The sequence below is a fragment of the Colias croceus genome, chromosome 17 (assembly GCF_905220415.1).
Source record: "Colias croceus chromosome 17, ilColCroc2.1".
Lineage (NCBI taxonomy): Eukaryota > Metazoa > Arthropoda > Insecta > Lepidoptera > Pieridae > Colias > Colias croceus.
Genome location: NC_059553.1, coordinates 6,806,925 through 6,830,384, shown reverse-complemented (window position 1 = coordinate 6,830,384; position 23,460 = coordinate 6,806,925). Strand labels below are relative to the sequence as shown.

Sequence of the window (23,460 nt, the reverse complement as noted above, 5' to 3'; positions counted from 1 at the left end):
ATAGAAACGAATTTCAAAGTTTATAAGTGGTGTGCAGTATTGCAGTGTGAATCCACATTAAAATAATGCTCAAAAATGTGTTAGTAATTATTTCAAGCGAGAAAATAATAAGAAATGATTGTATAAAGTTGGCGCGGAGAACCCCGAAACCACGTATTCGTGAATTCGCAATTATATTTCTGTTCTGAGTCGATAAAGCATACGTGAAACAATAGAAAATAAATAAAAATGCGTATTCTCAACATATTCATAACAACAAAATACATCTGACGTGAGTTGTTTACTTAAGCGTGACGTCACGCGTGTTTTAGTCAAAATGGCCAACTGCAGAATTTCAATGTTTTATTTTAGCGATAATCTCATTAATCTTAGTGCTTTTAAGATTTTTAAGTCACTATATTGAATTCATTTATTATACATTTTCCCTTAAAAACACTAATACGATCATTTATGGATACTGTCGTCATGCCTATTATGTGCATTGTATGCATTATAAATACAGCTAATGAGTATGTAATTGATATTTTGTTTACGTTTAAATTAATATTGAAATAGTGACTATGGCTTAAATCCACATAACTAATAGCCCGTTCCGTTACATTTTTTTTTTCGAAAATTATAAAAGGTTGTAACTTGTAAGAGCTTTCGTATCGTTTGGTTTAAAATAACGTACGCGATGGAGGACTCTACATTATATATTGTTAGTTACTGGTCCTGTATCAGGGAGATATTTTACATGCAAGTTAAAACGCATAGAATCCAATGGAATACAACGTAGTTTATTACGCAATCTGTCTGAGTAAACATATTATCGTAAGGGCAGTGCGGGTCGCGGCTATCTCTGTCTTACCCTCGGTGACACTGTCCTATTATCCCAAAATATACGTATATGTAGGATATGAGCCACTTGTTCTATGGTAAACAATGATAATGGTATATGGAAAACATGTTAAGTAATTTAGGATTGTGTTTTACTTTTGTAGAGACTACATTTGATAAACGTTTGAGTCTGCCTTGTTGATTAGATGTATTCGATCAGACTTCTTTTAGAAACACTCTTCATTCGTTCTAATATAGTTTTACCATCTACCTATAAATGTTTGCTGAGATTGGAAATTTCTCTTTTTACAGTAATAGAGCAATAGGGTTTTGGTAACATGCAATAGGGTTTGACCAAAATGTTTATTTGAAACTAGCAAACCGGGCGAACTCCGTTTCGCCACCAGCGAACCTTTTCTTTGCTATATAAACCTCACGGAGCCCGAGACCTTTCCAACGAATGCAAAACCGTGGAAATCGGTTGGTGCGTTCTGGAGTTATAGCGCAGCGTCAGGAAGGAAAACCCGACTTATTTTTATATAGTAGATTTACTTATTCTACTTTAAATTATATTGGGGTAGTAGTTAATAGATAACGGAGTTAAAACATACCAATATTCAATACCTATACACTGTTAAGTCATTTAAACAACATTATGCCTGAAGGATTCTCTAGTCCATACTAGAGACACATTAACTGCTTTATAAATTGATATATTTTTCTTTAATGTCACATAATTAATCACTTCGTTTCATCATACAAAGCCAAGTAACTTCCTTATGTTTCAAAAGATAAAATTACTAAAACTGCCCTTCTAAACAGTTAATTAAATCAAATTAATAATGCGAAGTCCTAAAAGAAGTTAATACGGAAATGAATAAGGTTAAATATTTAAGAGTTGAGACAATATGTAAGTATTAATTAATTCAAGGTGATCGTTAATTTCAATTTTAAAATGGTTTTATTAATTTTACATAATTTTACCATTTCTTGGTGTGATATGCAAATTAGTTTGTTTACATATCTTTTGATTATAACACAAATTAATAATAAAATATGCTACAAACCAAAATGAGCAACAGAGGCCTGTAGTTATAAACAGAGGCCTGTAGTTATAAACAGAGGCCTGTAGTTATAAACAGAGGCCTGTAGTTACTGAGAGTAATATTGACATTTATTAGTAACTAAGTCGTGATAATTTTTTGTAAATTGTATTGCTTGATATGAAATAGTAATTATGTATTTTGAAAAAACACGTGTATGTATTTGTTTAGTTTATTTTATGCCCCACTATTCCCTCCCTATGCATCAACAATAATTATTATTATTGACAGATACAATTAATTTTAGAGCAATATATCAATGTTATATGGTATTTAAATACATCATATACCTATAATCTAATCTTTCTAGTTAGAAATCGTAGTTAGAAATCGAGATACCCCAGAAAAACATTGTGTAGGCGTGTAGCCTTCTGGTGAACACAAATCATGAAAAGGGTGAATTATAAGGGGGTGAATTAAAGTATTGTGAACAACATGTTGAAAATGTAAGGCTCTAAGTAAACAGGCTAACAGGCACAAGGTAAAAACAAATACTAATACTAATAACTAGCTGAGCCTGACCCGGCGAGCTTCGTAAATGGATGACAGGAAACCATTCACTTAAAGGATACGGCTCAATGTAAAAATTGGCGCTTAAATTTCAATTCCGAGATGCTCTGATAATTGATACTGCAAATCACAATGTCATAATACTTCAGAGACGAGTCAGGAGTTCAGGACCCCCCAAGCAGGCCATTCAATAAAGACAAACTAACTGCAAGTAAACATTGTTGTTCAGCACGTTTATTTCCTTACATTGAAACACAATATCATCATGAAGGCATTGACCTAGGACCTTATCATTTGCAAACCTACTCATATATTTTCACAACTCTCAATTAATATGCAACATGCACGCTTATGGCATATAAACTACGTAGCATATTTCTCTGCACTTGCAATAATGTGATATTTCAATAAAAGTAACATTAATAATTTAATAGTTATGTGAAAATGAAAAAATGAAAATGAAAATATATTTATTTCTCATACACACAGTTTTCATATACAGAAAATGGATGAGTCCTCCTAGTAAGTTTACAAAAACCTGTGTCAGGAGGACCCGCTCTTCCTTAACTAGAGTTTACAAACATAATACGTGTGCAGATGTATGTCTGTGAGTGAGTGTGTGTGTATGTGTGTGTGTGTGTGTGTATGTGTGTGCACGTGTGTGTGTGCGTGTGTGTGTGTGTGTGTGTGTGTGTGTGTGTGTGTGTGTTTGTGTGTGTGTTTGTGTGTGTGTGTGTGCGTGTGTGTGTTTGTATGTTTGGGTATGTATGAGCTATTAAAGTTATGTGAAATAATTTACTATTAAATTATTAGTATTGAATCCAAATTTCTTCATTCTTGTATGCAAGTCGAAAGTTTCAATTAAAAATAAAAATCAAAGGACGAATATCATTCATTTGCAGACTATTTTTTTTCTTATGGGGAAATTTCTATTTCCCCATAATAGGTTCGGGGAGGGTTCAGGTTAGATGATATCCATCTTGGAATTTTCGTAGATATCACAACATATTATATAATAAAAGTATCTAGATTCGAAATTACTAATATCTTACTGTTGTGCTCCTAATTCTTTATGGGACAATAATTTTCCATTTTTTTTCTTGTCTAATCATTATTCTTTTGCATTTAAACATAACAGTCAAATTAGATTTTTAGTTTCATCCCAAAATATCTGGTTGATCTGGTTGATCTTTTACTATTTTTTCGACTAATGAAAAAGGTTCTGAATATTAAATCGAATCTTGGTTCATAATTTTATATTAACCTCAGAGGTATAATTGGTAATAATCTTATTGTTAGGTAGCTTATTATTTTTCTTCGTAATTTTACGCATATGTGTGAAGACAGGTATGTAAGTGCTAAAAATACAAGAGACAATGATATCATCGATTTTTTATTTGCAATTTAAATATTTGTTTTATTGTCAACAACCTATCAGCAACTACAATAGGTACATAATATTATAGTTACCCGTATAATAGAAATTTGAACATTGTATTTTGAATCGCGTAATTCTTATAGGCGTAATTAGGGTTCCGTAAAACGTCTATTACTAAGTCGCCGCTGTGTGTCTGCCTGTCTGTCTTCAGGCTGTATCTCATAAACCGTGATAGCTAGAAAGCTGAAATTTTCACAAATGAAGTATTTCCGTTATAACAACAAATACTAAAAATAAAAAATATATACACATATTAAGGTGGGTCCCCGGATACAATATACTTGTTTATTTTGCGCAATATACCTACAACAAACGTGATTTTCTATTATAGATTATAGTACGGAACCCTTCGTGCGCGATTCCGACTCGCACTTGGCTCTAGAAAATGTTTATACATTGCCTACTAGTTATTGTTCTGTGACATTACACCCCGACATTGTATTTTAACATTTTAAGAATCAATATTGTTTTGTTTAGACTTGATTTAATACATAATATATAATCTTTACAGACATAATTTTGACAAATGAGACAGGGCAGGAGCTTATAGACGATGTCTTTTCTACAGGAAAATCATTGTAATTTTGATAGCATTGAGTTAAAAAAATATAAATAGGAACAATCTTTTACAAAATCTACAAGTCGACCAGAGGCATTAAATAGTGATAAACATCAGAAAAACTCCTTACGTCTGAAGTTTTTGTGAGCTTACATTTTGCCACAAAAATTAGCCTTCATTTTATATTTTGTAATAAATTAAAAATACACGTTGTGAATCTTGTATGTTTTTATACTAACATATCGTTGTTTTTCCTTTTAATAGAAGTCGTTTTTAGTTTGTTACCGAGTACCGACTATGAATTTATGCACCTTGTTTTACCATTGGATATTATTGGATATGTTTTACATTTATACACAGTTATTTGCTTGTTCAAAGAAAAAGATATGTTTCATAGCGAAAAACATTAATCTAGTTTTTAACAGAGCTTTTAAGCGAAAAAGACCCGAGTGGGTTGAAATTGGTTGGTATTTTAAGAGCCAGCGCGCACGAGCAACTTTGTCTCCGCAACTATTTTGTCTCTCCCACCTATGGGGCTAGTATGAAAGTGCGCGCACGTAGCGACGCAACTCCCCATACAATTGATGGGAGAGACAAAATAGTTGCGGAGACAAAGTTGCTCGTGCGCGCTGGCTCTAATGGAAAAGTGTACTTAATGTCGTGGAATCGAAAATCAATAGAATAACTATAATAAATTATGATAAAAGCAAGTGAAATTGGAAGTCTGAATATGGTCAAAAAAGTAACGTCGAGTCCAAATAGCTAGGTAGTTAGGTACCTACTAAATAAATATACAGTACATTGTTTTGTACATACTATATTTTTCAAGTATGTATGTATGTATGACGTTTTAACCTCAGCCTTGACATCAAGAATAGGCAGATGTATTCGAGGAAAACTGCTATTCTATTATATAACACAAACAAAAACACAGGTAACATGTTTTTTGTTTTTGCTAGCTACGACTGTTGAAGCGTATTTAGGTACTTATTTTCCATTACAAACAGATTGAAAAGTCAGACTTGAAAAGGAAATGCAAAGGGTGAAAACTATTTTTTATATTACCGATAATAAACGTGACCACAAAACCCAGGATACAAAACCCAGAAGGATGACATAATGCATGCCCCTTAAGGGGACACGAGACTTCACTAACATTGTATACAAACTAAAATAAACAATCTTCGCTTGAAATCAGAACTAATATTGTAATTTGTAACAGAAGCTTTAATAAAGCCAAACACATTTCTAAATAAGAAAGATATCAATTCCTGAAAATGATTTTTGTAGTCGTAAACTATTGTGTATTAATAGTTTAGCTCAGCAGAAGTGCAATTTCAAGCAATTCAATGACCTAGTGGGGAAATAAACTTATCACATTGTATGCAAAAAATATGCATGATTTTCAGGTAGACAGTTTTCTTAGTGCAAGACTTTATTAGCAAAGGAGATGTTCATAATAACTAACTTTTACAGATACAGAAGAAGAAAGGAATTTTAATTAGCAGATATTAGGTAAAACCAATTACTCGCAAACAATCATTGTATTCGCCTAATACAAATTGATAACCATTTAATAAGCATGACTTGCATTTAATTCTAGAAAAATCGATCATGAACTATTGGACTTTGATCGGTGCATTGCAATTCATTATTGACAAACCAAACCTACAATTATTATATTGCATATTATGTAAAATAATGTTATGTTTATTTTATTATTTATACCTTTTATGGTAGCAGATACAACCACGTACAGCGTACCTACTTCGTACTTTTTATCGATTGTATTTTGATAAATTCGCACAGAAGCTCCAGACTTAGCTTTGTATAAATAAATAAATAATATTTTATTTCCAGATATTCATCCATATTTGTGTTAGTATACATTAATCTTAGAAACTATGTTAGTAATACGATTATAAAATTAAATTCCATACAAATTAAATTCATACAATTAAAAACAAGATTAAAATCATTAAAAATTATCCAAATTATCCATTATCCTAATTATATTGCATACAATATAAATTTGCCCACCGCTTCAGGAATGGTATAGCATGCGTAATTTGTTAAATCATATGATATAAATTATAAATGGTTTAAGTACGTTAGTACTCTTAAGTATTCTGTGGTTTAATCCTTAGCAACAGACATGACTGTATGACTAAATAAAATGCCTATTTAAGTATAAATGATTATTATTAGAAGAATTCCTATAAACGGATGCATTACAGGAAATGACAAAGAATTTGCAGCTTCATGGTAGGTACAATTCGTATAAGATGAATTGTTTTCATAGACATAGAGGCAATTTTCCTTAACAATTAAGTTATTTACACACATAATGTGTATTTCTTTGAATGTCTATATTTGCTTACGTCATAGCGAAGTAAAACTGGTTTTAGTTTTGTTATATCTGAATAATGTCTAGTATTTATTGTCAGAAATTAACGTTTTTTATAATTCAATGCTAAAAAACGCTGAAATTATATTTCGAATAGATTCGGTTTTTGTCTTTACATTTCTATTTAAATACATATGCTTGTCTTATGCTAGTACTAGCTGTTCCCCGCGGTTTCACCCGCGTTGCTCCGCTCCTGTTGGTCTTAGCCTGATGATAATTGATAGCCTTATAGCCTATATAGCCTTCCTCGACAAATGGGCTATCTAACACCGAAAGAATTTTTCAAATCGGACCAGTAGTTCCCGAGATTAGCGCGTTCAAACAAACAAACAAACTCTTCAGCTTTATAATATTAGTATAGATTAAGAAATGCCCAAATGAATATAGCCCACGTCGTACGTCAATAAGGTCAATACAATAGGGTTTTAGAGGTTTGGCAACAAGAATAAAAAAAATAAAGAATCTATTTTAAAACCTTCAATTATAGTATATTGCATAATTTTATAAATAATAAAGACTTTCTAAAAACGAAATTTACCTAAGTATATCTGTATTTAATTATGAAATGTATAGAAAATATACCTACTTATTAAAACTCTATGACTGATCTTGTATAATTTTGTTAAATAGTAAGCAATTAACCAGGCGCGGTCCCAGGGGGGTGGTCACGGGGGACATGACCCCCCCCAAAATCTTACTCGATAAAATAGAAAAAAATTCTTATACTGTACAATATATAAAAAACTGGTGCAAATCGGAGTCACTCGCACATCTAAAGTTCTGTTTAAACCTGTTTTTAATCCCTTGCAAATGTTGAAATTTGCGAAAATTTGCAGCTAACGGCTTCCGACTCGCACTTGGCCGGTTTTTTATAATATATTGTACAGTATAAGAATTTTTTTTCTATTTTATCGAGTACGATTTTCTCAAGTTTTTGCTTATTACTTCTTCTTCACGTGAATACGATATTTGGCGAGTACGGTTGGGGGGGGGATTCCATACCTTTCTAGCTGCGTGTCCCAAAATGTCAGGCTGGGACCGCGCCTGCAATTAACTAACATAGAACATGGGGTTTTTTCGACACATCTTCATTCAATACTTCAATAGTATTTACATCTTTATGTTTTAATTTTACCTTAAATACATATGTATTATATTAATATTATTATCCAACATTTTCAAAATCAAAAGGTTCCATTATTAATATATTTTTGTTCTATGTTCAAGGTCATTTTCCATCTATTTATATTTGTATGTTAATTTATTGAGTGCAAAGTTGTGGCTGCACTGGAGGGCGACCAATTGGCGATTCTAGTTTCACTACAATTGATACTAATTGGCTTCTTAAAGTACCTCAACGGCAACCGTGACAGCAATTACAACCATTGATTATATGTAATTTTATATGTTACAATTGTACATTAATAAGAATTGCAATGTTGCATGACTATCTACATACATCATAATAATGCATGCATCTTGTGTTTTGTATGGTCAAAACTAGGTTATAGATATTTGAGTTGTAGTGTTTGTTTGAGTTTCAGATATTGTGTACTGTTTATTTCTTACTAGCTGTGCTCCGCAGTTTTACCCACAGTGCTCCTCTCTTGTTGGTCTCAGTGAGATGATATATGGCCTATAAATAAATGGGCTATCTAACATCAAAAGAATTTTTCAAATCGGACCAGTAGATCCCGAGATTAACGCGTTCAAACAAACAAACTCTTCTGCTTTATAATATTAGTTTAGATTGCCATAATATACTCTTAAATTATATACCTATATGATTTTAAGAGAATATTCTTTATCTCATAACTAATAACTGATATGATTATTATTAACTATTTCAATATGTGTATGAATGTATGTATGTATGTATATCATATACATATCGTCTTGACTGCCTCCTTGGTATAGTTGTTAACCCATGGGCGTACAACCACAAAGAAAAAAAATGTCTTGGTCTGGCAGGACACTAAAGGCTGATCACCTACATCCCATACCCCACTAGAGAGGACAAGACTTCACTATAATATTGTCTTCCATTTTTTCAGTGATTTAAATTAAGCTACTACCAATTATATTCAAAGTGGTAGTAAAATCTATTTAACATTTATAACTTTTTGAATTTAGAAGCCCCTTTGCATTTTTTTTTTTCATATTGATAACATAAATGTTTACACATCATAATAATGACTCATGTACTAATGAATGACAACAATAATTATTGTCTAATTAGTCTATTACAGATTGATATTGGTAGTTTAACTTGAAAACAAATTTTACACATGACTGATAATTGTTTGTATCTGGATACAAATAAACCATTACATAGAAATAACAATTGTAAGTAACTTACATAAGTGATTTAGTTCTTTCTTATTGAATAAAATTAATAGTTTGTTTAAATGAGACATTCAAAAGTACTAACGTTTATTTGCAAAAATATTAAATGTCAAGTTACCTAATTTATTACTAGGGAGAAATAAACATAAATGAATTAACTATAATTTCCATAACCCATTGAGCCCCCAGCGGCCCGATCAGTTCGGAAAATTAATCTTTGGGTGAAATTTATATGGGCAACATATAGGTAGGGTTTTTATGAATACTATGGCCTTAAAAATTATCAAGATAAGGTCAATAAAATAAGATTTAATGTAATTAAAAGGTTTTCTTCAAGGTAACATTCATGAGATTGTAGGCACGATATATTACGACTACTATGTTTATGCGCAAAACTAGTTTTCATGATAAACAATAAATAAAAACCACTTAACACATAAACATGATAAGCATTTGTAAACTAATTTGAGGTCAAACTCGTTCGGTAGTTCCGCAATACTGCCCAGCGGAGGACCAATAAGTGTTAAATAAACATATTGCGATCCTACTAGTTAGGTATCGTCTTTTAAAGTAATTTCCAGCCAGTACTTGAAATTATTATGATTACTAGCCAGCATCGAGTAATTATATCTATTTAATATAGTGACATTATATTAAAATCCTCCACAAGTTAATATCGCGTGAAGGAAGTGCATAACTCTAATTGTGTCGAGATAATTGACTTGTTTACGTATTTCCAATGACGTAGTATAAAACCAGTATCTTTGCTTACCTTCGTCACATAGTCCCATATTTGAACACTTACACAATACTGATCAGAAATTGTTGTTACGGTATTGTTGTATAAAAAGAAGAATATTAATTTAACCACGAAAAAGTTTTAACTAATAGACAAACTCAGAAGTTGGTTCAACTCAGAACTGACAAACAAAGCTGACAAATGACAACTATACTGCCGTCCTTTAACTAGAAAGCCGTTAAGCCAACGAAGTGAGTTTCGAGTAAATGACAAAAAAGACGGAAATCGTTATTTCTTAAAAATTATGACACTTAGAATAATTATTGAGAGATACATCGATCGACATTTAATTATATTATATATAAATAATAGTTTTTAACCAGACACTGTTATAATTTATTTTTAAATTAACTTTTTCTCGTTTAGCTCAGCATATTATCTGAAAATTTTAACTTTTTACTGGACAAGACGGCCGTTAACATACCATAGCGACTTTTTAACTAAGTAATTTAGCATTTTTATTTTTATTTTGTGATTTTTTTTTAATTTATTAATAAAATGCTTACCTAAAACGTCGTTAAGCTACTATGACTGCTTTTAAGCTATGACTTTCGCTTTAATTTATATTTCAATAACTTTATAATCAGCAGTTAAGGGCTTTTGGATGCTTTTGTACTACGATTCTATATAGTTGTACTAAATTATAACCTTACTTATGTTAAAAATTTGCTGCTGTCTGAATCTTTGCTCTCGGGAATTACATCCCCTAGGTCAACCAATGGATAGGAAAAGGATCAAAAGCTTTTAGGTTTAAGTATTAAAGATTTAAACACTATCTAAATTAATGGTTTTCGCGTCTGTCTGTGAGTAACAAGTATTTTATACTTTTACTAAATGACTTTTTTAATTTTTTGATAAAATTAACCTTTTTTTCACGTCATGTTCACGTTTATTTCATTACAGAGGCTCATTAAGGGGTTAAGATTGAGATAAATCGTCTCGCTTTTCTTTTTGGAACCGTATTTTCATTTAGAATTGCAATTATAACGTTATTTTAAAAATACTCTTCTGCGAAGCCATCACAAGAGTCAAGGATATGTGAGTACAAATAGGACAACAAACAATGTAAACAAATCGTTTTCTGAAAAAATAATATTAAGACTTGTGCACGAGGCTTTTGAAAAAAAATCCCGGTTTCAATAGGTCTTCAAGCTCTTACATGTGGGATGCTCTTAATAAATAATGTAGAACCGCTTATCAAATGATTAGAAGACTCTTTCATCCACATTCAGAAAATATAATATACCAGAATATGTGGAAAATAGCAGGAGGTAGAAATAGAAAACTTTTTATTTGCTACCATGTAAAAAAATACAAATTTTAAAGAAAAGAAAAAATAGAAATAGTGGCAAAATGGACTCTCCGCCAGCGGGTCAAAGGTAGTATACTCATAACAATTTTTGTATCACCATCTCTAGTAGGTACATTGCTTGACAGTCGATTACTAATTCCACCCAAGGGGTAAATTATATCATTAATAAATAGTACAGACTGTCTATATATCCTCTTTCTCGGTTACAGAGACTAATCAGAGTCTAAACCAAGGTCTAAACTGATAATGATTGAAAGTTCGCACTGTCGTAACCATTACCTACCAAATTTTCGTAACTTTGACTTGTTATATTTTCCATAATTTAGCTGCTAGATTGTATAAAACTTAGTAAACCTGATCAGAAACAATAGGTCTTGTAAAAGAAAATCAAAAGCAATCGGTACTCTGCTTAGGAGCGACAACATTACAGCATCACACTCATCCCCAAAACGGATGCATCACCAGAATCGGATAACTGCCTTTTAGCTAAAAAATGAGGCTTAGCTGCTTTGTAGCTTAGCAAAAAAGTGTAATTAGAAGTTTTCCTAAATAAAGTTACTTAACTAAAAAAGCGTTAAGGGCGAGTAACTGCAAATAAGGTAAGGATTTCCATTGGAATCGTTATATGAAAGCATATCACAAAGCAGTTATAGTCAGTTTGCGTCCCTATAGTCAAGTATAATCTGATGACGTGCCTTTAGTCAAGTAAAAAGCTAAAAAATAATTATTAAATTTGGCGGTTAAGGTACTTTAAAGGAAATTTAGCGAAGTAGTGTTGGTTAGACGCTTTCAAGTTATGGAATCGCCGAAAATAGTGTTACTTAACGGCTCACAATATTTTCATATCTCTTTATCTATTAATGCTAGAGACATGATTCTTAGACAGAAAGATAGAGAATTTTGAACTTTGTCACCCTACATTTAAAACTGAAAATTGACCATTTGAGGGTTAACGGCTTTTTAGTTAAAGGACGGCAGTATAGTTCTTCTGACAGCGTTGTCAGATTTAGCTGTCAGTTTGACATTCAAATTATATGAGACGTCATTTGATATTAACGCCATCTATTGTAAACCTTAGTTTGATAATAATTATTATAATTCATTATTTTATTACAGGCAACAGATGGCACTAGTCACTCTAAATTAGAATTTAAATTGAGATAAATTCAACATCGTTTTTACCATTAGGTACCTACCACGGGAATATGGTTTTTGCTAATTCATACACATTGAAATAATTTGCATACCATTCTAACGCCAGGAAAATGCATTTTTTTTGTATTTCAGACTATTAAAAAAGTATTTTATTCGGATTTTATACGTTTTTCTCATAATAAGTAGGTACTTATATCTGTGTGTATCTATATTTCCCAAACCAAAACATATTTTGCAGAATTCTGCCTAATTAGCAAAATAGAGGTAAATTTCGGATGGCGGTTAATTCGAAAAATTGTGAATACCACTTCAGAGCCTTGCGTCGTGTTATTGTGAGTACCTATCATGAATGTATCGCATTAATATAATATACGGGTTTGATAATAATAGCATTTATATTTGTTTAATCAATCACTAGTTACGTATTAATTTAGTATTATTGCATTTAACCCGTCATCCGGAATAACCTTCATGCAATTAGGTAGGTACTTAGCTTTTTTTATGCAGCATAATAATATGTATACCTACCTACCTTCTTTGAGGTGTGTGCAAACCACGATAACATGTCTTCTTTTTCTTCTTTGTTTAAGACCCACACAATAAAGGGACTTCACCAATGTCTAGTGTAAAACGATAACATGACATCAAAAATATAAAATGAATTAGGTATTGTCCGTCCATTTCACGAAATGCGACCATTTTTGTTTCTTTTTTAAAAAGCGATTCGCTTCTGGCCCTCGCCGGCCGCTGCTGCGGCACGCTCGCTTTGCTCGCTCGGCTCGTGCGTTGTTTATTAAAGTCTAACCTAACCTAACCTAATTTTTTCTATTGAAAAAACCATTCGCTTCTGGTATTCGCCGGCGCTACCGCGGCACTAACTTAAATGACAATAAACAAGTTCTTAAAATATTCTGAATTTTTTAATGTTTTATGGACTCTCTAAGATATTTTATACGATCTGGCCAAATGTCGATGGCCAAATCGTGAAACGTTGACGATTTAACGATCTGATCAAACTATGTTGGCCATTTCATGAAATGAGCAAATCTACGATATGGCCACGACGTCGATACAAATATACGATGCATACGAGTAGGTAAGCAAGTTAAGCGAAAATAATAATTACATATAACATAGAATATTATATTTTATGTCCATAGCTTGTCCATAGATATAGCTTTTAAATGCAGACTGGAACACATCCAGAATCTATTTGCATGACGAATCTATCTGTTATGATTTACGATTTACGTACCTAAGTAATTTATTGGTAAACAGAGTTGTGGTAGTTTAGTTATTGCACTGTAGAGACTATCACCTGTATGAAAATAACATTTAGGCCAGAAGACAGAGGCTTAAGTATCATGAATGTATGAATTGCACTTGATTGCACCAATCAATGAGAATAATTAGTCAGTAGAAGACAGGAGTCTGACATAACCCCCTAAAGTAGCCGGTAACTATTCATGCAGTATTTCTTCACGTTAAAAATATAAAAATTTAACCTAGTACCTAATCTATACTAATATTATAAAGCTGAAGAGTTTGTTTGTTTGTTTGTTTGAACGCACTAATCTCGGGAACTACTGGTCCGATTTGAAAAATTCTTTCGTTGTTAGATAGCCCATTTATCGAGGAAGGCTATAGGCTATATTTCAGCACGCTACGGGCAACAGGAGTGGAGCCACGGGGGTGAAACCGCGTAGTGCTCTACGCGGTTTCACCCCCGGTTACTAATAAAACCATTGTTATTGTTATATTAAAGGGAAAAACCACCAAGTTTCAGATAGATAACATAATATATTAAGTATATCTTATCTTTTCAATATAATTATCTATCTTTGAACACTGTTTAAGGACTGAAAGTATTTTATTGCGTAACAAAAATTTGGGCGTATCCTGATAACAAAGATAACAATTGATAAATAATACCTAAATATGAAAAAAATATTGATTCCTCATAAATATAAAAGTAAGGTTGCTGTTAAAGAAATTTGATACTTTTTATTTACACAAATTATTTTCTATTTAACTATATAGAACTTTATTACCACACATTAGAAAAACTAGTTAATTTGTAACTTTATTAGTCAGTAAATCGTATGTCATTAGTTTTTAATTATTATTACATTGTATCATTATGAAATCAGTGTCAATTGTCAAATTAATTTTTTTTTCTCGCAGAGTTAGGTATTCTTTTATTTTTTAACAAGACCACATCAATTTCCAAGTAGACCAAGTAGAACGCACCTTCACCGAGTAGACCAAGTATACCACACCAAATTCCGAGTAGAACAAGTAGACAGCACCTTCACAGAGAAGACCAAGTGGCAAGTAGACCGCACCTTCACCGAGTAGACCAAGTAGACCGTACCTTCACCGAGTAGACCAAGTAGACCACACCAATTTCCGAGTAGACTACATCAATTTCCGAGTAGACCAAGTAGACCGCACATTCGAGTAGACCAAACCTATTACCGAGTAGACCAAGTAGACCGTACATTCGAGGAGACCAAACCTATTACCGAGTAGACCAATTAGACCGCACCTTCGAGTAGACCATACCTATTAGAGAGTAGACCAAGTAGACCGCACCTTCGAGTAGACTAATCCTATTACCGAGTAGACCAAGTAGACCACACCTTCGAGTAGACCAAACCTATTACCGAGTAGACCAAGGGCAAGTAGACCGCACATTCGAGTAGACTAAACCTATTACCGAGTAGACCAATTAGACCACACCTTCGAGTAGACTAATCCTATTACCGAGTAGACCAAGTAGACCACACCTTCGAGTAGACCAAACCTATTACCGAGTAGACCAAGGGCAAGTAGACCGCACATTCGAGTAGACTAAACCTATTACCGAGTAGACCAATTAGACCAATTCCAGTAGCAGTCTTATAAGTACACCTGCAGGTCACTCCATCAAGTCCTGAGGTAAGGTCTCAACATTACTAACAAAACGAGCCCAAACTCGGCACACCTAGCTCTACTCGTCTATTAGTTCCAGTAGCAGTCTTCGGAGTACACCTGCAGGTCATTCCATCAAGTCAGGAGGTAAGGTCTCAAACTCTCAACATAACTAACAAAACGAGCCCAAACTCGGCACAACTAGCTCTACTCGTCTATTAGTTCCAGTAGCAGTCTTCGAAGTACACCTGCAGGTCACTCCATCAAGTCCGGAGGTAAGGTCTCAACATAACTAATAAAACGAGCCCAAACTCGGCACACCAAGCTCCACTCGCCTATTAGTTCCAGTAGCAATCTTCGAAGTACACCTGCAGGTCACTCCATCAAGTCCGGAGGTAAGGTCTCAACATTACTAACAAAACGAGCCTAAGCTCGGCACACCTAGCTCTACTCGTATAATAGTTCCAGTAGCAGTCTTCGAAGTACACCTGCAGGTCACTCCATGAAGTCCGGAGGTAAGGTCTCAACATAACTAACAAAACGAGCCCAAACTCTGCACACCTAGCTCCACTCGTCTATTAGTTCCAGTAGCAGTCTTCGAAGTACACCTGCAGGTCATTCCATCAAGTCCGGAGGTAAGGTCTCAACGTAACTAACAAAACGAGCCCAAACTCGGCACACCTAGCTCTACTCGTGTATTAGTTCCAGTAGCAGTCTTCGAAGTACACCTGCAGGTCACTCCATCAAGTCCGGAGGTAAGGTCTCAACATTACTAACAAAACGAGCCCAAACTCGGCACACCTAGCTCCACTCGTCTATGAGTTCCAGTACCAGTCTTCGAAGTACACTTTGGCAAGTATGTACTTGTTTATCAAACAATCACTGTCCAATGAAATTAGATAAATGGTATCTACTTTTGTGACCATTCAACGTTACAAACTTTACAAATCAAAGTAAAGTTAAAAAAACATAGCAATAAAAATAAGCCTATCAAGTCGTGTCAGTTTACTCATAATTTCGCCGTTTCGCTCATTTCGATGTGTGTGTGAGCCCTGCACGTGTAGCAGACTCAATACCTAAAATTGATGCGCGTCAATTTGTAGATACGTCCTTAATGCCAAATTGACTGATTTGCCACTCTACAATTTGATTAGGATTGCTGTTGTACCTACACTATCATACGTCTACTACCATTGATTTTTTTTTCAATTTTGTTCTATATTATCATCTTCACTTGCGTTATTCCTATATAATTACCAGCTTATTTAATAATAATTAATCTGGGGTAACTGTTAAGACAGAGATATAGGTACCTACATATCTAGAATATTTTACAAGTCATCATGGAGATTCTCATTTTTTGAAATCGGTTCAGATTAAAGACATACTGTGTGATGTGTCATACGTGGTCATACCACGTCATACTTTGTAAAATATGTCGTAGGCAAATTGTAGAATTTCGCCGTATATAAACGCTCGGCACTTTATCGGCAGTTCGTCGAATTCAGAAATTTTTGCTACTCTTAAAGATTGTCTTTTCAATATTAGGTGAAATAAATCTCTATGGTTCTGTAGTAAGTACGGCCTACAAAACAATACACATGGCCTGAGACATACTTGGTTGATATATTTACGAGTATATACATTTCTCGACTGTAGTAAACAAACAACTAGGTAAGTTCTACAAGACGTACCTACACGTCAAGGTTATTTCATAGTTCATACCCTTCACATTTATATTCATATTATATTATAATTGTATCACTGGTTTTAACAGTAGATAACTCTATGATTAGCTAAAATATTGGACCACAATATTTAGAAAAAAAATTATCGTAAATTGCTAACCTGTAGCGTGAACTGTGAATGTCGATAGTCAACATAAAAATAATAAAATAGTATTATGTCTTTTTTTTATTAGTCTATACTCCATCCCGACTTCGGTTGTGGGCTGTGGCATAGATATTATACCTACCTACTCCATGGGCGTAGCTAGCCATGGGCTCAAGGTGGGGCAACAATAAAAAAATAATAATATGTAACTAGCAACCTCAAATGCCGGTGGCACGGCCGGCGGCTGTGCCGCCGGCATATTATATAGGAATAAGGCATTTGCGAAGGCATTTGCGAAGGCATTTGCGAAGGCATTTGCGAGGGCATTTGCGAAGGCATTTGCGAAGGCATTTGCGAAGGCATTTGCGAGGGCATTTGCGAAGGCATTTGCGAGGGCATTGCGAGGGCGAACGCGCTTGCGAACGCGCTTGCGAACGCGCTTGCGAACGCGCTTGCGAACGAGCTTGCGAACGCGCTTGCGAACGCGCTTGCGAACGCGCTTGCGAACGCGCTTGCGAACGCGCTTGCGAACGCGCTTGCGAACGCGCTGGCGAACGCGCTTGCGAACGCGCTTGCGAACGCGCTTGCGAACGCGCTTGCGAACGCGCTTGCGAACGCGTTTGCGAACGCGCTTGCGAACGCGCTTGCGAACGCGCTTGCGAACGCGCTTGCGAACGCGCTTGCGAACGCGCTTGCGAACGCGCTTGCGAACGCGCTTGCGAACGCGCTTGCGAACGCGCTTGCGAACGCGCTTGCGAACGCGCTTGCGAACGCACTTGCGAACGCATTTGCGAACGCATTTGCGATGGCATTTGCGATGGCTATCTTCTTTACCTTGAAAACTTTTTTATAACACTCACTTTATTCTGTGTAATATTTTCTGAAAGTTTTTTAAAAATATACAATAAATAATAAAAATAAATAAAATAATAAAATATTTTCTAAGGCCCATATTTTTTGAGTTGTAACTCACGTGACACGTTCTTTAGAACGTGAAACTTAAAACAAAATTGAAATTGGATATAATAGTGGGGTAACTAACTGTACTACACTCATTTTTCTTACAGTTTATCTAACATAGAAGCCTCAGCTGTTTTCTTTTTTCGTGTGTAATTCGTTATTCGAATTATTCTTATTCAAAACACCTTATTGTTCACCTACCACATAGAAATAGATCCAAAATGTGTCCCTATCTTCAGCCGTTTGGTCGCTGGGCGTATGACAATTATTTGTTAATCAGTCATTGTAGAGGTAAATAATACTAATGTTTTGGTCTCATTTTCTGTGTCGACTGTCGACTATCGAGAATCGAGTGTGAATTTTCTTACGGATATTAAGCTTAGTAGTTAGTTAGTACCTGGATTCAATTTTTAGATTTGGTTAGGTACCTTCCAGGTCAAAGCCTGGGTAGGGCAAGCGCCCCACCCTGCCCCACCGTGGTTACGCCCATGACCTACTCTATAACGCGTTGTCAGATTACCATTCATGTAAATAAATTCTTCAGCTTTATATTTAGTTATAAGAAAAAAATACTGTAGTAAAAAATTTCAAGTATTTTGCAATTTTCAAATTATTCAGTGGCTCAATTATGTTATGCCATTAAAAATAAATTGCCTTGCCTTTCTTTTAAATTTTATGAGATAAAAAATGTTTCTAAGTTGCTAATCATCTTTGCATTCTTAAAAATGTGTTTTTTACAGTTATATGTATTTTTGATAGGTAATCGTCATAATGAGTTTATGAATATTATCTTTTTTGTGATATAAAATGTGTTTGGATTCGTAACTACCTGCTTGTTTTGTTGAAAATTAAAATTAATAACCATGACTTGAAGAATGTAGCTTTATATACAATGTATATTATAATAATTATCCAAGTTATCGTCTAGACTCTAGACTAAAGTTATCTTGGGTTGAGAGAGGTATTTCTTATGTCGTAGTATAATCAACATATTATATTCTAACAACACAAATCAACATTAGAAAAATGAAAAAAAAATGTGTTATATTGGGTTCCATCCTCACCACCTGACGGAATATTCAGGGTCACTAACCGGCGGCAACCAGGTCATCTATAAACGTTCAATTAAACAACATAAATAGGAACATTCCCAAACTATCAACAATCAACAACGTGATATTATGAAACAGATGCGTGACCACAACATTGTTATGCAAACAAAGTATCTGCACTCAACGTCACTTGGCAGATGCAATGGCGGCATTTGGCAAATCCTCTGCACCCACCGTTCAATGACACGTATAATCTAAAATAGATGACGTTGCACTGACGCGATCCATTCATACCTCTAGGTGCCTCTAGGCTCTAACACCTGTGGTATAGGTTTGACTTGTTTATAACTTGACTATTGGTGAAGTTATTAAAAAAAAAAAGATTAGGTACAATATGCGAAAAATTATGATAAATAACATTTGCTTGCAATTTAATGTATTGTTTTTTGATATATTAATCTAGCGTTATTAAACCGATAAATTCTAAAATTGGTATTCAATATTAGATTAGGAGACTAAATTATTCGACTAGGAGACCTGCGACTCTAATCGGTGCCTGCGAAGCGGAGCTCTGTCTACCGAAAAGTTTGACACCCGTATTCACAAACAGTACTTCCCTAAGTAAAGCATCAACACTGTGCCAAGGGTAACACTTCTCAGTGCGTTCCATTCATCGAGCCTTTCTATTCATAGACAAAACTTAAGTAATGCTTGGCAAAGCAAACGCACTGCGTAAAATGGCGACATGTGATTGGTCCATTTGTATTGCTAAGTTCATGGTAGAGTTTGACAGGAGTAAATGACAATGACAATCAATTCGAACCGTTTGTTTAGAAACATTGTTCATTTGATTTGTCGTGGTAATTTTCCTAAGTAATTTTCATATAATAAGCTTACACTTAAAATGTCGCAGCACCACGTGACTGGAAATAAAAAAAATAACGTTACGGACGCAATGTGGTCAGAGAAATTTTGTTTTACTATCTTCACAAATTACCTAAGTTTAAACATTGTAATGTTATTACTTTGCTATTATGTATGTAATTTTAACTTGGTTTGATATGGCATATTGACTGGCAAACTAAGGAAAACTTAAATTATTTTGAGTGACGTATAAAACAATATGAGTACATAATTGTATTCCAGTTCTAAGAAAATACCATTCACCACGTAGGAAAGGGAACTAATCGTGGCTCTAGTACGAGACCGACCCATTATTGAAGACAAGCAAACTAATTCAAAAAATATTGAATTAAAAAAGCAAGCTTGGGAGGACTTGACTGTTGCCTTCAACTCACAGCCATATATATATAAACAACATCTTTCAAAAATCTATAACGTTTTCTAAACTCTTCCGAACTATAGTAATCAAATAAGGATCTTGAAAGTCCCGTACCACTTTTCTTGTTATTATTGTCCTTTGTTCAAATATCCTATCGTTAATATAATTACGAATTCTTCTTCACTGCTATAATCCATTTTAACTTTTGAGGTCGAAAGTAACAACAAATTAAGACGACAAAAAAATATAACTTCACACGTTTTGTACACGTGGCCTGTTTTTGGTCTACTATGCGTTGTCTAAAGTAGCTAACGAAGTTGCTTAGCTGTGCGTTCAGTTTATCGAGCGCATAGTGCGCTTCACCACTTAAGTATTGTTTGTGAAATGATTTTGCTACCCCTATGCGTCCATGCCTACTATGAGACCTCACAGTAACGTTTGTGAATACGGGTGTGACAGACGTTTGGGCAAAGTAGATTCACGGTATATAACATAACATGGGTAATAACTAATAACTAATAAGTACCCCGAATATATTATAGTCAAACAAAACATAAGTAAAACGTTAAATTGAAAATGTTATGGATCACAATTTTTCAACAGTTTACAGTATCGCGAGTTAGATTATAGGTAATAAAACAGTTTTTACAATATGACGGCGACATTTTCATATCTAAAATGATTTTTGAAGCATAACAACGCCATGCCATGTTGATCGTGTGGTCATGCTCTATGTATTTAATTATCTGAAGAAATCTCAGGACAACATACTTTTATAGTTCTACATGAATTAAGGCCATTTCAAACATTACTAGTTGTTTATATGTTTTTCGAACAATCTTAAAATTAGCCGCGCAGATAAAGGATAAAATGAAAAAGTATTTCTAAATCATATGTTCTAACTTCTAAATACAACGGTTAATCGAACTTAAGGCAATGGTCTCATTAGCAATGTTTAAAATCGTTGGTGCAGAGGAATAATAAATATATAATTACTGTTTAGCATTAACCTTCGCAGGTTAATGAATTCCTTAAAACAGGAACATACGTGTAGGTACGTAGGTTCGTACGTAACTTACGTAAGTGATATAAGAAATAATAAATACCTATGCATAGTTTTGATAAAAAATACACATGGTATTATAGCTACATAATGTTTTGTATGTTAGTCTGAACCATAAAAATATCTAGTACATATCGAGTAGCTATCTACCTGGATATCTACTAGTAATTTTTTTTGTTTTATTTATTGGTCTAAGATCCGAATATAAGTCGAAATGCAACGGCGTGATAATAGAATGAGACCAATTTTATAATAAATTTAGTGTATTAAAAATATATTAAAAATGGGTTGACTGGGAAAATCCTGGACAGGACATTTTTAATGAATTAAAAAAAATTATCACCCCCTTGCATGTCGACTTATATTCGGATCTTAGACCATATTGTTTGGTAATTTTTATGCATGAACGTAAGTATAATACCAGCGAGGGGCTGAACGGCTGGTTTAGAGTCGGGGAGATTCAACCGGCCCGACGGCCAGGGCTAGGTGTGGCCCAGCGGCCGCTGTGTGCGGCGTGGGTTGGCGACCAGTGGTCGTGGCTTGGCGGACCCCGTGTCCACTAGGCGCTGAACGGCAGTTGGGGTTGGAAAGCCTCGACTGACCCGATGGCAGAGGTCCTGTTTGTGGACCAGAGAGGAGCCGGCTTTTATGCGGCGGTGGATGGTGGCCAGAGGTCGCGGCGCGAGGGGCTCGCTGGTTTAGCAAGCTACGCCGTGCAGCGGAGGGCGGGATCCCGACGCGTCATTGTGATGACGCGCGGAGACTTTTGCAGAGAGGTGTGGGGCGGAGGCCGCTGTAAAACGGCCGTCTGCCAACTCGTAATCCGGTCCGTGGGGCCGGACCGAGGGCCGCCACCTCTGGTGAGATGGGGGCTGCGAGGTAATCTCTATAAAAGTACGCCGGAGGGTCCCCCGACGTGTATTTCACACATCGGAGGACCTTCCGTTCGGTGGGGGTCGAGGTCGGGGGTTCGGGGGAACGCGGATGATGGAGCGGGGAAAGATCCATTGTCTGCGCGTTGGTGGCGTAAGCCTTCGTTCCAGCAGCCGCCAGCGAGGGGGGGTTCTAGTGGTGGGCCTGGAAACGGGCATCTGCTGGGCGGGACACGCGGTAGAGTCGCGGTCGTAACCGTTCCCGCAGTTCCGTCCAAAGCAGCGCGATGGAACAGAGTGGGGTTTTAGTCGGTAAAAATCCGACATAACCACGGCTCCATCCCCGGGAGCCGGGGGTATCTAAGAAGATTTCCCCACTATAAAAAAAAGGCATTTGGTAGGCTAATGCATATTTCATGATGAAAGTACTTTATACTAATTACATAGTGGTTAATCTACAGTAATAAATCTATTTTATTGCATTGAAGAGTGGTTAGCACGATTTTAAATAGCGTATTTTAAAAAATAATTTCAAAAATAAAAAACACGTTTTTTCTATTAAGTATCTACTCTTGTAATGTTATTATTTACTCAAAAATTTACATAATAATATGGTTCCTAAATACATTCAAACGATGTATACATACCAAATCATAAATGATTTTTTTTTAATCCAAAAATCAATTAAAATATGGGAAACGTGTAACCTTGTAATATAAGTACCTCTACACTACACACTATACACTACACGGTTTCTACACTACTTGTACTGTATTATATTTTACTAATTAGTAATTATTATTAAAGTAACAATAGGTGTAAAAATTAGCTAGTACCTAACAAAATGTCTTTAAAAAATATGGATATGGAGTCACTTATCGCATATTTTTACAGTAACCACACTATTTATAGTTTTAAAACACTTAAAGTTTTTATAAGGTTTTTATTGCACAAATTACTGTGTACAATAAGGTACTATAATAACGACCTTGAATTTTTTACATCTTTTTTACTATAATATTTGCTCATGTAATTTT

The 23,460-nt window shown here is 34.7% G+C and overlaps 1 protein-coding gene across 2 annotated transcripts in view; it reads right to left on the bottom strand.

Annotated features, from left to right (window-relative positions):
- The window catches only part of LOC123699154 (transcription factor HNF-4 homolog), a 67,889-nt gene that overhangs the window by 31,894 nt on the left and 12,535 nt on the right, over nt 1-23,460 (bottom strand). The window contains exon 1 of one of the 2 annotated variants that reach the window (XM_045646038.1): nt 9,955-10,113. The exons of the other annotated variant lie outside the window; for it this stretch is intronic. Coding sequence (XP_045501994.1) covers nt 9,955-9,973 — 19 coding nt within the window. The 5' untranslated portion in view covers nt 9,974-10,113. Of the gene's footprint in view, nt 1-9,954; nt 10,114-23,460 lie in introns of those variants that run through there. 2 annotated transcript variants of the gene reach the window in all.